Source organism: Bombina bombina, chromosome 4, assembly GCF_027579735.1.
Source record: "Bombina bombina isolate aBomBom1 chromosome 4, aBomBom1.pri, whole genome shotgun sequence".
NCBI classification, from domain to species: Eukaryota; Metazoa; Chordata; class Amphibia; order Anura; family Bombinatoridae; genus Bombina; species Bombina bombina.
In genome coordinates, this window is record NC_069502.1 from 416,394,176 (window position 1) to 416,412,881 (window position 18,706).

General features: G+C 39.0%; 1 protein-coding gene across 1 annotated transcript in view; it reads left to right on the forward strand.

Annotated features, from left to right (window-relative positions):
* Nucleotides 1-18,706, forward strand: part of LOC128656363 (probable cation-transporting ATPase 13A4) — a 299,696-nt gene that overhangs the window by 153,930 nt on the left and 127,060 nt on the right. Inside the window, exons 12-13 of the mRNA XM_053710226.1 lie at nt 7,229-7,379; nt 7,550-7,645. Of these exons, the coding sequence (XP_053566201.1) occupies nt 7,229-7,379; nt 7,550-7,645 (247 nt within the window). The remainder of the gene's footprint in view (nt 1-7,228; nt 7,380-7,549; nt 7,646-18,706) is intronic.

The window sequence follows — 18,706 nt, forward strand, 5'->3', positions numbered from 1 at the left end:
ACAATGCGTCATGCTAATTAAGACGTCACATGCCAAGGTGTAAAAACCGTCTGATTGGATTATGTTGTCCCGCAATATTTGAATTTGCACATAACCGACGTTTGTGAATGAGAAACCAAGTTTAAAACCATGTTGAGTATGGATTGTGTGAATCATGTACATTGTTGAACTATAGATGATAAAGAACACAAAAATCTCTTTTGATGGCTGTCTCATTGAATAAACAAATGAAAGCAATATGTTTTCCTGCATAAGATATTTTGAGGCAAGTGCAAATCCATGAATATAGTCCATCTTGTTTAATATGTTTGTCAACAATATTTTCCTTTTTATGAATAATGACTGTGTTGTATTTAATTTTCAACATATCTAATTCCTAAAGATGCGCTATTGTATTTGAATCAAGTAATCAATATGCATTGACCTTTATCATATGATAAATATATGAGATGCCTACTTATTCTAGATGTTATGTTGTGTTATTTTTATTAAAGGGACATTATACACTCATTTTTTAAACACATATATGTTTTTTTATATCTATTTATATAGTCCTTTTTTATAATCAATGTCTAGTTTTGCTTATGTTTAAATAACATTGCTGTGATTTGCTGACTCCTACCCAAGCCTCAAAGTTTGATGTGAGTACCATCAGCTACCTTCTCCAGCTTGCTCCTGTTTGTGTAAAGGGTCTTTTCATATGCAAAGGAAGGGGGATTGTCTTATTTCCCACTTGGAATGGGCTTTCAACCTAACTTTTCAACATAGCTAAACGCATTTTCTAAGTAAGTGTTTAAACCGTTTTCTCATGGATTTTGATATCAGTATGTGGTCATCTTGTTCTTTATAGTAGTATCTATTACATGTAGTTCTCTGAAAATGATTGTATACTGTCCCTTCAATGTAAATGCTCAGTATTGTGTCATGTATGAGTTCCACATTGGTTAATCACCAAATATATTAGTGTGAGCATATATTTCTAAAGTAACTCATAAAAGGACCTGAAACCATATTCCTTCTAAATGAAATGTCTTTCTTAAATAATTCAAACACAATAATGTCTCTTTAAGAAAATAGACCTTATTTAACACGTCAATAGAAATATGGCATACAGGCTTAGTATCCTATTCCAATATTTTCTTGTTTGAATAAGTATATTTAGATATACCAACAATCACAAAGGATTAGTATATGTTAGCATATATTTTTTTAAGGGACAGTCAAGAAAAACAGTAATGATTTTAATGTCCAAAAAGGCAATTTTTAAAAAATATATCTCAAATGTTTATCACTAATTTATCTTAGTTCTCTTGTTAATCTTACTTGATAGCTATACCTAGGAGGTTCATCTGCTCATTTCTTAGAGCTTGAAGAGTGCATCTAATCTGAATGCATTTTGACCAATAGAGGGAATTTTTTTAGAATTTTCATATAGAAAACATTGAGCTCATACAGTATAGTTACCCTGGATTGATCAGTGATTGGCTTAAATGTTGGTCTGACAACAGAACATAAATAAGTGGTCATTTTTTCGAGGCATAGATACAAGGTTAATCACAGAAGTAAAACATGTATTTCTCTAAGTGTTGTTTTTCCAAACTTGATAATGCGTAATAAAGTGTTTTCTTTGTAAACAACAATAATGTTCTGACTGTCCCTTTAAGCTGTGCTGTTGGTATTCAAACAGTAATATGTCATCATGTATAATTGTAATGGTCATTTTGTTTGAGATTAGGGAAACAGTTTGGACATCACATCACAGAAACCAATCAATGTAATCAACAAGGATAGGTATGTGATGAGGTGGTGTCCACACACTTGTAACCCACACTCTGCAAACAATCTGCCTCCATGGACCCGGTCCCATAGAAGCAGATTATATACAGAGTATGGTCCACAAGTGTAAGAAGACCACATCATCACATACCTATCCATTACACATTAAATAAATAAAAATATATATAACAAAAAATACTTACTTCCTCTTCCTTCCCCTCTTCCCACGAGACTGAGGCTCTGGGGGGGCAACTGCCCCCTCCAACGAGTTCTCATCGGAGATGTTTGGGGAAGAGGGGAAGGAGGAGTACTGGGATGACCCGGCTGAGGAAGAGATTGAGGAGTATCAGGAGCAGATGGCCCAGGAGCAGATGGCCCATGATCAGATGGCCCAGGATCAGATGACCCAGCAGCAGATGGCCCAGCAGCAGATGGCCCAGCAGCAGATTGCAGGTTATGCGCCTCCCGGAGGACCTGCAATATAGCTTTGAGAGTATGCAAGATCTCGTTTTGTCCTTGGATAATTTCTCTTTGGCCTTGTATAAGCTTTGTTTGGCCTTGTCAAATGGCATTAATGTCTTCTGTCATCTGGATTCTGCTTTCAAGATTTTCCCTCCGGGAGGCACGTATCTGTTGTTGAAAATCTCGTAATATCTGCACCTCTGCTATCTCCTCCTGAGGGGCTGCTGGTGCACGGCGGGCTACTGGTGCACAGTGGGCTGCTGGTGCAGGAGGGGCTGCTGGTGCAAGAGGGGCTGCTGGTGCAAGAGGGGCTGGTGGTGCAGGAGGGGCTTTTGCAGGGATCTCTTCTGCAGTTGGGGCTTCTTCCAAGGATGAGGATAGAGGGATGTCTTCCATGTCTCCCCGAGGTGGCGAGTCATCTCCACCACTCTCATACCTGGGTGAAGGAGGAGCCTGTGTTTGCTGTGCTGCCTCCTCTCCAGACTCTGTAGATTGTAAAAAGAAAGAAATGGATATATTAGCATAGTTCCAAATAAAGATGTAAATGCTTTTGCTTACAATAGAATTACAAATGCAGTCTCATTAATCCACTTTCAAATATAACAATCAATGTGATTTCCGCATTTTCCAAACCCTGTTTCGGATATCTATATGGTCAATCTGAATGTTTTTGAGTTTTTTTTCAGTCTGTTTAAATGCACACCTAACCTGTAGCCTAGATACTAATGTAATCGCAATGTAATTATGAATGCGTTTACATAATAATGTGTTAAAAAGCGTAATAGCGTTAATCATATCCATAAATACATTTTTTTATTTTTTATGTTACGAGATTATTAAATGAGCTGACCGTCAGATGAGAGTGGCAGGTTCCCGGTATCGACTCCTCCGATCCCGACTATGGCCACCTCGGAGATGTTGGGATGCAACAGTTCCTCCCATCGGGAATACTCAACGGTCATTTCTGGCCCACCACTGGTCCCTGTTGCGTATTGGTACTCCCTCAATATTTTTTTTTTTAGTTCCATTTTGCAGTCCCGGTAGCGATGTTTTATAGATTTCACATCCCTGTTATGGGCCCCTGCTGCATTAACTGCATCCCTGATTTCCATCCATAGCTTCCTCTTCTCCCTAGGGTTGGCCTTCTGAGCCTGCAGCCTCCTAACCCTCTCCATATATGCCTCTATGAGGGCCTCCCTCTCCTCCATAGTATACTTCGCCTCCCTAGTCAGCTTGGCTTTCCCCTGTGATGGTGTCCTCTGTTTCCCGGACTGTGAAGCTCTACACTGCACGTCACCGGGCCCAGCCACTTGTTCATCTTGAACAAAGTGGCCGGGTCCACCCACCGCTTCCTCCCCCCCTTCCTCCCCCCCTTCCTGCCCCCCTTCCTGTCCTGCTCCTCTCCCTCTCCCCCTCCCCCTCCCTCTCCTCCTCTCCTGACTAAACTCCTGCCTGACCTCCTCTATAACCTCTCATCTAAACTTATTCCTGAGGAACTCTAAAAGTTCTGGGCAAATTTGTCCCCTATCCCCCCTCCCAACATACTCCAACAAAAAGTGAATGTGCCCAAATGAAAGGGGGTCAAAATAAATAACAAAAATTAAAAAGTGCTCAAAGTGTGAAAGGGATATAAATAAAAGAGGGTAAGGAGTATTTAACAAACAAAAATGTATAAGAAGACTAAAATGAGGATATGTAAACAAAATCTAACTATGGGATGGGTATGGGCTTACAGGGAATGGGGTATGGGCTTAAAGGAATGGGGTATGGGATGAAAGGGAATGGGATGAAAGGGAATGGGATGAAAGGGAATGAGTGTAGTATGAGAGGAGATGGGGTATGGAGTGTATGTAGTGTTATTGATAAGTGTATGTATGTATTGAATGTGTTTGCGTGTAAATGTGTTAAGTATACAGAAAAACCACTTGCACACTCACCCAAACCAACTCTCGCTCACTACCGCTCTCTTACTATCTCACACCACAACTAACTAACTCTCTCACACTACCAGTAACTAATTAACTCTATCACACTACCACTAACTAACTCACAACACCACTAACTCACACTACCACTAACTAACTCTCACACTACCACTAACTCACGCTACGACTAACTAACTCGCACAATAACACTAACTCACTCTCTCACACAATAACACTAACTCACTCTCTCACACTAACACTTACTTGCACAATAACACTAACTCACTCTCTCACACTAACACTAACTCACACAATAACACTAACTCACTCTCTCACACTAACACTAACTCTCACACTAACACTAACTCTCACAATAACACACTAAATCTCTCTCTAATCTCCAATAACCCACCAGCAACACAGTCAAAGAAGCCCTGCTTGTGGCATGCTTATATACCCTATGTAAATGTTTAATGATGTACCGGTTTGCCAAGTAAATTATGTACAGGTGTGCTTTGTTAGTAATTAGTATGTGTGCAATGTGTATTAGTTGTGTGAATTTGCGCATGCTCATATTGAGTTAGTATTTGTGGAATGTGTAGAATGCGATGATGTCATAGTGATCGTTTTGCATAACATTGTCCAAAAGTATTATGTGTAAATCTAAATGTTGATTTGTGATGGTGTCGTATTTGTGAAGTGTTTTAAATGTTTGTTTGTACTAATATTCCGTAATGTTGAATGCAAGTGTTTTGTGTATGAGTGTGCAAATCTTTTTTCGCGTTGTTTTGTTCCGTGTTGCAGGACCGTAAGGTATATCTGTATTCCTCGTTTAGTGTAATTTTTTTTATTTTTTTCCACTTGTGAATGTGTAATTCGTATGTGCTATATTGCGTGATTGTTGTTAGTACATTTGCTGTGTGTTTTTGTTGTGCATTATGTGGTATACGCAATATGACATAGCAGTGCGTATTTCTCGCGAGATCAAGTGTTAGTTTAAAAATGCGTGCTTGTTTGATTTCTCATTGATCTCTATGGGAGAATGTTTAACGAGGACGTGATTACGCGTATAAAATAAACGCGGTAGTTGTGTTACTGTGACACGTTACAAGGTTGTTTTGTAACTCGTAATACCTATGTTAAGAAAAGTGCGCCAAGGAAATAAAAGACGCGTAACTAAAGCACCCCTTCTAACGCAAAACTCGTAATCTAGGCGTTAGTCTTTTCAAGTAACAGGTTCAGATTTTCTCCTCAGAAAAAGACCAGAGTTTGTAAGGTTTAACATTAAAATCAGATATTAATGTATTAATACAGTTTTCCCGCTCAGTTTGTATGTTAATATATAGCAAGACAGAAATGTCTTGTAATTACACATTGTTGGATATCACTTTAAAAAGAGGCTCATGAATTTTAGAGATCAATGCTCTACCATGGCTTTTGAGTTTATTGGCATATATCTTTCTTTTTAAAGGGACACTGAACCCTATTTTTTTCTATCGTGATTCAGATATAGCATGCAATTTTAAGCAACTTTCTAATTTACTCCTATTATCAAATTATTTTCATTCTCTTGGTATCTTTATTTGAAATGCAAAAATGTAAGTTTAGATACCGGTCCATTTTTGGTGATCACACTGTATTGTTCTTGCTGATTGGTGGGTAAATTCACCTACCAATAAACATGTGCTTCCCATGGTTCTCAACCAAAAAGATAGCTTAGATGCCTTCTTTTTCAAATAAAGAAAGCAAGAGAACGAAGAAAAATTGATAATAGGAGTAAATTAGAAAGTTGTTTAAAATTGTGTGCTCTATCTGAATCACAAAAGAAAAAAATTGGGTTCAGTGTCCCTTTAAATTAATCTTGTATTACACAAGTGAAAGAATTGTGTCAATTTGCTCAGGAATTTAACAGTCCATTATTTTGTTACTTTATTTAAATGCATTTCTAAGTATTTATCAGGTTTTAGGGAAAATTTAAAGTAAGAAGAGTAACTCTAGAGTGATCTATTTTAGGAACACATATGAATAACTTAAAACAACATTCTTAAGATACTTTAAAATGATGCTGTTTATGTGGGATGTACAGCAGTTACTGGGGTTCTATTTTGTAAATTTTCAGTGTAATCAATTTGAGTATGTGCAGACTGTAAGGGAAGTTTTTTGAGCAACACTTTTCTAATAATTTTGAGCTGTTTTGCAGCCTCCTATATTTAATTTGAGGTTAATATAGTAGTGCATAATATACCTGTCCATTTCTGTAAACCTATGGCCATATTACCTCTACCAGATATTGGCAAATTGGGAAATCATACAGCAGTTATGCAATCTACTGGGCAGCTATTTGAGATGAACTGGTAGATCTCCAATCTACCTTTTGACATACCTTTACTGTATAGAGGATTATTCTTTGTAAAATATTTTATTTCTCATCTATTATTAGAGCTTTATTTTTTTCTAAAAAGCATCATCTGGTACATGATCCAAAACTTCAGGACAAAATCAGTGATTTATACTAGTATATAGGGCCGGCTCAAGATATTGTGCAGCCTAGGTCCGAGAATGCAATGACGCCCCCCCCCAGTAGTAAAGGTACTGATTACTATATCAGCCTACTAGCCTTGCAGCTGACTTTACTAAGCCTGCCTACTTGATTGGAACCAATGCTTATGAACAATTATGCAATAATTTGGAAGGAAGTTAAGGAAGAGATGAACTTGTCCCACCTTAAATTTCACTCCTGACCGATTCAGTGTCTTTGTGCATGATGATGTTATGCTGTTGGGAGCTTTTTACTTTTCCCATGGAGACACAGGGCAGGACTAGTCTGGATCTGACAGTGACTAACTCAGTCACTGAAGTGCTGTCACTTGTCAAGTGCTGCCTGGGTCCATTGGACTCACTGAGTCCTATGGTTGAGCCGGCCTTGCTAGTATATTATACTGCACCGAAACTTAAATGTTAAATTAATTATTGTTATTTAATTGATCATTTAAGTGCTGGTACATTTAGGAAGCATGCTCATATACAATTATTTTATTTTGTTGCCATATTTTTTACACTTTAAGCTTTCAGGACATGCATGGGGTTTCTTCCGACAAGTCAATGATCTGGGGCCCTGTACTCGCAGCCATGGCCAGCTGCCACTCACTCATTTTACTGGATGGGAAGATACATGGAGATCCTCTTGAAATGAAGATGTTTGAAGCAACAGGCTGGGTAATGCTTGATAGATCTGTCATGACTAACATTAACTAGAATGGCATTATAGGGACTAGAATAGTATTAGCAATCCAAAACACAATATTGAAGCCTATATGTCAGTGTAACTTTATGATTTGAAACAAAAACACTATGTACTAATCTTCATTATAAGAATATTTCAACAGGCTCTTGAAGACTATAAAACATACACTAATGAAGATGGAAAATCCATACCGTTTGCAGTGGTAAAACCAGGCAGAAAAGCTGAGAAGAAAAGCATGGTAAGTTATATTATTGTGCACAACATGCTATGACTTTTAAAGAACACTTGTTAAGAATCAAGCATTAATCAGATCTATTTTATTTACTTGTCAAATGATTCACATTTCCCTTTGCTCATATGTATAGCTAGCATATTTGTATCTCTGTCCACTTTCAAATCTAAAAAAACAAGAGTAAGGAACTATTGTGTTAAAGGGACATTAAACTTGAATCTTCAATTTTTCATTATGTTCCAAATTTGCTATGGCTCCGATGATCGAAAGTGCTACGAGGTAGCAAGATATTCCAAGGGATCCGCCACTATGTCGAGTGAGCCACTAGAAATGTTCCAAGCTCCTGATATAGATTACTATACATGCCATTGGTTGGAAATGCTGGCAAAAGAAAACACCCAGCATTGCTGTCCATATTGGCGATGTATAATAAACGATCCCTTGGAATATAGCTGCCATGCCTAACCACTAACCATAAGTGCCCCACAATAGCAGACTAGCTTCACACGAATAAATATCTAAACCACCACATACCCACTGAAAGTATTTATCCTGTTAACCCCTCAACTGCTGTATACTCACCGCAAGTATCTATTATTTTAACCCCTCAACCGCCACTAGCCCACCACAAGTACCCATCTAATATATTAACCTCTATACCGCAACATACCCACCACAAGTACCCATCTAATCTATTAATCCCTAAACCACCATAACCCCCAACACAAGCTAACCCTTCTCTTCCTAATACCTACCCCCCCACTAAACTAAATCCCCTAAGTTACTGAAAAGTTACAGAAAAAGTCTAAGTTACAGAAAATAACAAAAGACAGTTTCAAACCTACATGTCCCATAAAAAATAAAACCCACCAGAAACAAAAAAAAGCTAAACTTAAATTACAATAACCATTGAAAGTTCCTTTTGTAGGGCGTTGTCCTAAAGTGAATGCAGCTCTTTTCCATTAAGATAAATTACACCCCGCTCTACAATACAAGTAATCACCCACCCCAAAATAATAAAGTATTACTACAAAGCCTATTCTAAAATTTAAAATAACAAATCCTATTTTTAAAATAAAGAAACTCGGGGCGGAGCCAAGTATCATTGAGGCAAGACGCACATTTACAGAGCTCCTGCTGTACCTATTACTTTTTTTTTTTTATTTCAAAAGTTTATTGAAATCAAAACATTTACATCGAAATAAAGTGCATAAAACAAATTGCGTTTTGAAACATTACACTTCAGTTTTGTGCATAAAATAAGGTGAAGGGAGGGGGACAGAAAGATAAACTCAAATGTGGTTACAATAATTAAATAACAAAATAAAAATTAAGAGTGTCTTTTAGCATGTGTTGGTATTACATCGTCAGCATTTGAAACAATAATTGGGGCGAAGCTATGTTGAAACATCTAGGTGTTGTTACAAGGATACTTTTGAATATATGATTCCCACATAAAAGTCATTTGGGCATATAAGTCTATGTTTTTGTTTTTCATGTAAGAATATTCTTCTAAAGATAGTGTACGGTGGCACTCAAAGTGCCATTGACTGAGGGACGGTACTTCTTCTGATTTCCACTTCCTGGCAATCAAAATTTTAAAGCTATTGCTTAATATGTGCAGCAGTTTTTTTTGACAGGTAGGGAGTTTGTTTGGCACTTTGTTAAAAAGCCACAAGCATGGATCAAGGAGCAGGTCTACTCCTATGATTTTACTAGATTCCCTGGATATTTCGGACCAGATGGGAGTTAATTTATTACATTGCCACCAGACATGAGACATGTGACATTCTAGGGACCCGCATCTCCAACAATGTGTCAACTTAAGTCTATGGCCTCTAGTTATCAAGCCGTCAACCTCAAATACGCTGGAATTCCGCAGCGTATTTGTGGCAAGGCTGATTCGCCTAAGCTATCAAGCCCTACACACCGGCAAAAGTAGAATTTAGTGACGTAAGCTTTGATCCGCCGGCACAGATCGATTCTTACGTCACTCCAGATGTTCCGAACGCAAGTTCGGCACAATCTGACTACTTTTGCTAGTTATCAAAAAACTAGTAGGTACGCTCGGCACTTTTCCGGCCCAGCGTACCTGGTTTTCAATCCGCCGCCCTAGAGGCAGCGGATCCCATAGGAATCAATGGGAGTCTGACCATAGCAAAAGTTCATGTTCACTGCTGCCAGATATCCCATTGATTCCTATGGGAGATGTCTACACCTAACACCCTAACATGTACCCCGAGTCTAAACACCCCTAATCTGTCCCCCCCTACACCGCCGCAACTAAATAAATGTATTACCCCCTAAACCGCCGCTTCTGGAGCCCACCGCCACTCTAATAAACTGATTAACCCCTAAACCGCCACTCCCGGACCCCGCCGCAACTATATATTAAACTATTAACCCCTAATCTGTCCCCCCTACACCGTCGCCACCTATAATAAATTTATTAACCCCTATCCTGCCCCCCTACACTGCCGCAACTATAATAAAATGATTAACCCCTAAACCTAAGTCTAACCCTAACCCTAACACCCCCCTAACTTAAATATTAATTAAATACATCTAAATATTATAACTCTTATTAACTAAATTAATCCTATTTAAAACTAAATACTTACCTGTAAAATAAACCCTAGGGCCTAGATTTAGAGTTCGGCGGTAGCCGTCAAAACCAGCGTTAGAGGCTCCTAACGCTGGTTTTGGGCGCCCGCTGGTATTTGGAGTCAGTGATTAAAGGGTCTAACGCTCACTTTTCAGCCGCGACTTTTCCATACCGCAGATCCCCCTACGCCATTTGCGTAGCCTATCTTTTCAATGGGATCTTTCTAACGCTGGTATTTAGAGTCGTTTCTGCAGTGAGCGTTAGAGCTCTAACGACAAGATTCCAGCCGCCTGAAAAAAGCAGGAGTTAAGAGCTTTCTGGCTAACGCCGGTTTCTAAAGCTCTTAACTACTGTACCCTAAAGTACACTAACACCCATAAACTACCTATGTACCCCTAAACCGAGGTCCCCCCACATCGCCGCCACTCGATTAAAATTTTTAACCCCTAATCTGCCGACCGCCACCTACGTTATACTTATGTACCCCTAATCTGCTGCCCCTAACCCCGCCGACCCCTATATTATATTTATTAACCCCTAACTTGCCCCCCACAACGTCGCCGCAAGCTACTTAAAATAATTAACCCCTAATCTTCCGACCGCAAATCGCCGCCACCTACGTTATCCCTATGTACCCCTAATCTGCTGCCCCTAACATCGCCGACCCCTATGTTATATTTATTAACCCCTAATCTGCCCCCCACAACGTCGCCGACACCTACCTACACTTATTAACCCCTAATCTGCCGAGCGGACCTGAGCGCTACTATAATAAATGTATTAACCCCTAATCCGCCTCACTAACCCTATCATAAATAGTATTAACCCCTAATCTGCCCTCCCTAACATCGCCGACACCTACCTTCAATTATTAACCCCTAATCTGCCGACCGGAGCTCACCGCTATTCTAATAAATGTATTAACCCCTAAAGCTAAGTCTAACCCTAACACTAACACCCCCCTAAGTTAAATATAATTTTTATCTAACGAAATAAATTAACTCTTATTAAATAAATGATTCCTATTTAAAGCTAAATACTTACCTGTAAAATACATCCTAATATAGCTAAAATATAAATTATAATTATATTATAGCTATTTTAGGATTAATATTTATTTTACAGGTAACTTTGTAATTATTTTAACCAGGTACAATAGCTATTAAATAGTTAAGAACTATTTAATAGTTACCTAGTTAAAATAATGACAAAATTACCTGTAAAATAAGTCCTAACCTAAGATATAATTAAACCTACCACTACCCTATCAATAAAATAATTAAATAAACTACCTACAATTACCTACAATTAACCTAACACTACACTATCAATAAATTAATTAAACACAATTCCTACAAATAAATACAATTAAATAAACTAGCTAAAGTACAAAAAATAAAAAAGATCTAAGTTACAGAAAATAAAAAAATATTTACAAACATAATAAAAATATTACAACAATTTTAAACTAATTACACCTACTCTAAGCCCCCTAATAAAATAACAAAGACCCCCAAAATAAAAAATTCCCTACCCTATTCTAAAATACAAAAATTACAAGCTCTTTTACCTTACCAGCCCTGAACAGGGCCCTTTGCGGGGCATGCCCCAAGAATTTCAGCTCTTTTGCCTGTAAAAAAAAACATACAATACCCCCCCCCAACCTTACAACCCACCACCCACATACCCCTAATCTAACCCAAACCCCCTTAAATAAACCTAACACTAATCCCCTGAAGATCTTCCTACCTTGTCTTCACCATCCAGGTATCACCGATCCGTCCTGGCTCCAAGATCTTCATCCAACCCAAGCGGGGGTTGGCGATCCATAATCCGGTGCTCCAAAGTCTTCCTCCTATCCGGCAAGAAGAGGACATCCGGACCGGCAAACATCTTCTCCAAGCGGCATCTTCTATGTTCTTCCATCCGATGACGACCGGCTCCATCTTGAAGACCTCCAGCGCGGATCCATCCTCTTCTTCCGACGACTAGACGACGAATGACGGTTCCTTTAAGGGACGTCATCCAAGATGGCGTCCCTCGAATTCCGATTGGCTGATAGGATTCTATCAGCCAATCGGAATTAAGGTAGGAATTTTCTGATTGGCTGATGGAATCAGCCAATCAGAATCAAGTTCAATCCGATTGGCTGATCCAATCAGCCAATCAGATTGAGCTCGCATTCTATTGGCTGTTCCGATCAGCCAATAGAATGCGAGCTCAATCTGATTGGCTGATTGGATCAGCCAATCGGATTGAACTTGATTCTGATTGGCTGATTCCATCAGCCAATCAGAATATTCCTACCTTAATTCCGATTGGCTGATAGAATCCTATCAGCCAATCGGAATTCGAGGGACGCCATCTTGGATGACGTCCCTTAAAGGAACCGTCATTCGTCGTCTAGTCGTCGGAAGAAGAGGATGGATCCGCGCTGGAGGTCTTCAAGATGGAGCCGGTCGTCATCGGATGGAAGAACATAGAAGATGCCGCTTGGAGAAGATGTTTGCCGGTCCGGATGTCCTCTTCTTGCCGGATAGGAGGAAGACTTTGGAGCACCGGATTATGGATCGCCAACCCCCGCTTGGGTTGGATGAAGATCTTGGAGCCAGGACGGATCGGTGATACCTGGATGGTGAAGACAAGGTAGGAAGATCTTCAGGGGATTAGTGTTAGGTTTATTTAAGGGGGTTTGGGTTAGATTAGGGGTATGTGGGTGGTGGGTTGTAATGTTGGGGGGGGGTATTGTATGTTTTTTTTTACAGGCAAAAGAGCTGAAATTCTTGGGGCATGCCCCGCAAAGGGCCCTGTTCAGGGCTGGTAAGGTAAAAGAGCTTGTAATTTTTGTATTTTAGAATAGGGTAGGGAATTTTTTATTTTGGGGGTCTTTGTTATTTTATTAGGGGGCTTAGAGTAGGTGTAATTAGTTTAAAATTGTTGTAATATTTTTCTTATGTTTGTAAATATTTTTTTATTTTCTGTAACTTAGTTCTTTTTTATTTTTTGTACTTTAGATAGTTTATTTAATTGTATTTATTTGTAGCAATTGTGTTTAATTAATTTATTGATAGTGTAGTGTTAGGTTAATTGTAGGTAATTGTAGGTAGTTTATTTAATTATTTTATTGATAGGGTAGTGTTAGGTTTAATTATATCTTAGGTTAGGATTTATTTTACAGGTAAATTTGTAATTATTTTAACTAGGTAACTATTAAATAGTTCTTAACTATTTAATAGCTATTGTACCTGGTTAAAATAATTACAAAGTTGCCTGTAAAATAAATATTAATCCTAAAATAGCTATAATATAAATGTAATTTATATTGTAGCTATATTAGGATTTATTTTACAGGTAAGTATTTAGCTTTAAATAGGAATCATTTATTTAATAAGAGTTAATTTATTTCGTTAGATAAAAATTATATTTAACTTAGGGGGGTGTTAGTGTTAGGGTTAGACTTAGCTTTAGGGGTTAATACATTTATTAGAATAGCGGTGAGCTCCGGTCGGCAGATTAGGGGTTAATAATTGAAGGTAGGTGTCGGCGATGTTAGGGAGGGCAGATTAGGGGTTAATACTATTTATGATAGGGTTAGTGAGGCGGATTAGGGGTTAATACATTTATTATAGTAGCGCTCAGGTCCGCTCGGCAGATTAGGGGTTAATAAGTGTAGGTAGGTGTCGGCGACGTTGTGGGGGGCAGATTAGGGGTTAATAAATATAACATAGGGGTCGGCGATGTTAGGGCAGCAGATTAGGGGTACATAGGGATAACGTAGGTGGCGGCGGTTTACGGAGCGGCAGATTAGGGGTTAAAAGTGTAATGCAGGGGTCAGCGATAGCGGGGGCGGCAGATTAGGGGTTAATAAGTGTAAGGTTAGGGGTGTTTAGACTCGGGGTACATGTTAGAGTGTTAGGTGCAGACGTAGGAAGTGTTTCCCCATAGGAAACAATGGGGCTGCGTTAGGAGCTGAACGCTGCTTTTTTGCAGGTGTTAGGTTTTTTTTCAGCTCAAACAGCCCCATTGTTTCCTATGGGAGAATCGTGCACGAGCACGTTTTTGATGCCGGCCGCGTCCGTAAGCAACTCTGGTATCGAGAGTTGCATTTGCGGTAAAAATGCCCTACGCTCCTTTTTTGGAGCCTAACGCAGCATTTGTTTTAACTCTCGATACCAGAGTTAAATTTATGGTGCGGCCAGAAAAAAGCCCGCGGAGCGTTAACAGCCCTTTTACCGCCGAACTCTAAATCTAGGCCTAAGATAGCTACAATGTAATTAATAATTACATTGTAGCTATCTTAGGATTTATATTTATTTTACAGCTAACTTTGTATTTATTTTAGCTAGTTAGAATAGTTATTAAATAGTTATTAACTATTTAATAACTACCTAGCTAAAAGAAATACAAATTTACCTGTAAAATAAATCCTTAACTAAGTTACAATTAAACCTAACACTACACTATCATTAAATTAATAAAATAAATTACCTACAAATAACTACAATTAAATACAATTAAATAAACTAACTAAAGTACAAAAAATAAAAAAAAACTAAGTTACAAAAAATAAAAAAAATAAGTTACAAACATTTAAAAAATATTACAACTTTAAGCTACTTACACCTAATCTAAGCCTCCTAATAAAATAACAAAGCCCCCCAAAATAAAAAAATGCCCTACCCTATTCTACATTAAAAAGTTAACAGCTCTATTACCTTACCAGCCCTTAAAAGGGCCTTTTGCGGGGCATGCCCCAAAGAATTCAGCTCTATTGCCTGTAAAAAAAAAAATACAACCCCCCAACATTAACACCCACCACCCACATACCCCTACTCTAACCCAAACCCCCCTTAAATAAACCTAACACTACCCCCCTGAAGGTCATCCTACCTTTAGCCATCTTCAGCCAGCCAACCACCGATGGAACAGAAGAGGAGATCCGCAGTGGCCGAAGTCTTCATCCAAGGGGCGCTGAAGAAGTCTTCCATCTGACTGAAGTCATCATCCAAGGGGCGCTGAAGAAGTCTTTCATCCGATTGAAGTCATCATCCAAGGGGCGCTGAAGAAGTCTTCCATCCGATTGAAGTCATCATCCAAGGGGCGCTGAAGAAGTCTTCCATCCGATTGAAGTCATCATCCAGGCGGAGTCTTCAATCTTCATCCATCCATCTTCAGACGAGCCGACGCGGAGCCATCTTCTTCCACCGACGACTGAACGACAAATGACGGTTCCTTTAAGTGACGTCATTCAAGATGGCGTCCCTCGAATTCCGATTGGCTGATAGGATTCTATCAGCCAATCGGAATTAAGGTAGGAAAAATCTGATTGGCTGATTAAATCAGCCAATCAGATTGAAGTTCAATCGGATTGGCTGATCCAATCAGCCAATAAGATTGAGCTCGCATTCTATTGCCTGATCGGAACAGCCAATAGAATGCGAGCTCAATCTGATTGGCTGATTTAATCAGCCAATCAGATTTTTCCTACCTTAATTCCAATTGGCTGATAGAATCCTGATAGAATCCTATCAGCCAATCGGAATTCGAGGGACGCCATCTTGGATGACGTCACTTAAAGGAACCGTCATTCGTCGTTCAGTCGTTGGTGGAAGAAGATGGCTCCGCGTCGGCTCGTCTGAAGATGGCTCCGCTCCGGATGGATGAAGATTGAAGACGACGCCTGGATGATGACTTCAATCGGATGGAAGACTTCTTCAGCGCCCCTTGGATAATGACTTCAGTCGGATGGAAGACTTCTTCAGCGCCCCTTGGAAGTTGCCTGTAAAATAAATATAAATCCTAAGATAGCTACAATGTAATTATTTTATTTTACAGGTAAGTATTTAGTTTTAAATAGGAATAATTTATTTAATGATAGTGTAGTGTTAGGTGTAATTAAAACTTAGGTTAGTTTTTATTTTACAGGTAAATTTGTCTTTATTTGATCTAGGTAGCTATTAAATAGTTAATAACTATTTAATAGCTATTGTACCTAGTTAAAATAAATTGAAATTTGCCTGTAAAATAAAAATAAATCCTAAAATAGCTACAATATAATTATTATTTATATTGTAGCTATATTAGGGTTTATTTTAAAGGTAAGTATTTAGTTTTAAATAGGATTAATTCAGTTAATAAGAGTTATAATATTTAGATGTATTTAATTAATATTTAAGTTAGGAGGGTGTTAGGGTTAGGGTTAGACTTAGGTTTAGGGGTTAATAATTTTATTATAGTTGCGGCGGTGTAGGGGGGGCAGTATAGGGGTTAATAAATCTATTATAGGTGGCGATGGTGTAGGGGGGGCAGATTAGGGGTTAATAAGTTTAATATAGGTTGCGGCGGGGTCCGGGAGCGGCGGTTTAGGGGTTAAACCATTTATTTAGTTATTGCGGGGTACGGGATCGGCAGGATAGGGGTTAATAAATTTATTATAGATGGCGGCGGTATAGGGGGGCAGGATAAGGGTTAATAGGTATTATGTAGGTGGCGGCGGGGTCCGGGAGCATCGGTTTAGGGGTTAATCAATTTATTAGAGTGGCGGTGGGCTCCGGGAGCGGCGGTGTAGGGGTTAATACATTTATAAGAGTTCCGGCGGGGTCTAGGAGCGGCGGTTTAGGGGTTAATAACTTTATTTAGTTGCGGGGGCTCCGGGGGTGCCGGTATAGGGGGTAGAACAGTATAGTTAGTGTGGATGCTTAGTGACAGCTTGTAAAAAAGCCGAAGAACAGCGAGATCGGATGAGTGATAACTATCACAGTCCGCTGCTCAATGCCCCGTACTTGGTGCACGGCTTTTTGATAGCTTTTTTGATAACTTTGGCGAGATTTCTCAGGTCCGCGGCGGTGATGGTAGGCGAGCTTAGGCAGACGTATTGGGCCAGCGAAGGCAGGTAAGTAGACACGTTGATAACTAGGCCTCTATATATCTTTTTGCACCTTTCTGGAGTCAGGTACCATCTTTGCACAATTTTTAGGTTAAGTTCTACAAATTTACTTGAGATTGAAGTTTTTTTGATATTGGCAAAAATCTGTAATGCATCTGTGTGGAAGATGTCTGTTCCCAGCTCCATGTTCCATCTGTCAATGTAGTATGGGAGAAATTCCTGTGGTTGTTGTGACAGCATTGCATGTATGATTGAGAGTGCGTGTCTAGTCGGGGTGGGCTTACTGCAAAGTAATTCAAATGGCGTCATTGCTCTAATCAGGTTGTTAGATTGCGGGTGTGAAGTGATGTAGGAGTGGCATTGTCTGTAGAAGAGCCAGTCCTTAAAGATAGAGAAATCTGCAGAAATCAATTAATCTGTATCTAGAGAGTGATGCTCATTTCCAAGTTGATGAATTTGCAAGGATCGGGTAGGTGTACCTGTTATCTTAGAGGCTATTGAAAGACCAGGTCGGAATTCGTAATTGTGAGTTAATGGTGTTAAGGGCGAGTATTTAGATGATATGTTAGGTTATTCTGTGAGGATCTTGTCCCAGATTTTAAACGTTTCTAGTATTGATTGGGAAGAGGATTTTAACCTGTCTTTTGGGGTCCAACATAACTGTCCTAGATGTCGAATTTGAGTGATGTCATGTTCTAATTGGACCCAGGCCTTGCTAGATTGGCTTGAATACCAGTCTACAATACGCTGTAAAAAAGTAGTTTGTCTGTACCAATGGAAGTCTGGGACGCCCAAGCCTCCCGTCTCCATGGGGAGAAGCATAATTTTTTTGCTAATTCTAGCTCTCTAATTAAACCAAATGAAGTGTAATATGTTCGACTGTAGTGAGTCTAAAAAACTTTTGGGAAAGGGAATGGGCAGAGTTTGAAAAATATAAAGGACTCTGAGGAGAATATTCATTTTAATTATATTGATTCTTCCTAACCAGGAGGTATATTTTCTTTTCCAAGAGGAGAGATCCATAATTATCTGTTTGAGTAGAGGTTTATAGTTTTGTGTAAAAAGCTGTTCTAATGTTGGAGTGAGTTGGACTCCCAAATGTTTAAGTGAGGTTTGTTGTCAACGAAACGGACATATCTGCTGGACTAAATGTATGTCAGGCTGTGGAATATTAATGTTCATGATTTCCGACTTACTTTTATTGATTAAAAAATTGAATGTTTTACCAAAATCATCTAATTGATTGATAATTTGGGGGATAGTAGACAGAGGGTTTGTTATGCAAAATAGGATATCGTCAGCATACAACATAATTTTGTGATGTGGATTTTGTATTCGTATTCCTGTTATAAGTGGGTGGTTGCGGATCTTTTGCACAAGGGCTTCTATTGCACACGCAAATAAGAGTGGGGATAGGGGACAGCCCTGTCTGGTACTGTTGGTGATTTTAAAAGGGGCCAAGAGGGACCCATTCACATGGACTCTAGCAGTAGGGGTAGTATACATGGCAAATATACGGTCCAAAATTTCTTGTCCTATGCCCATTTTTTGGAGTACCTCTTTTAGGAACTGCTAA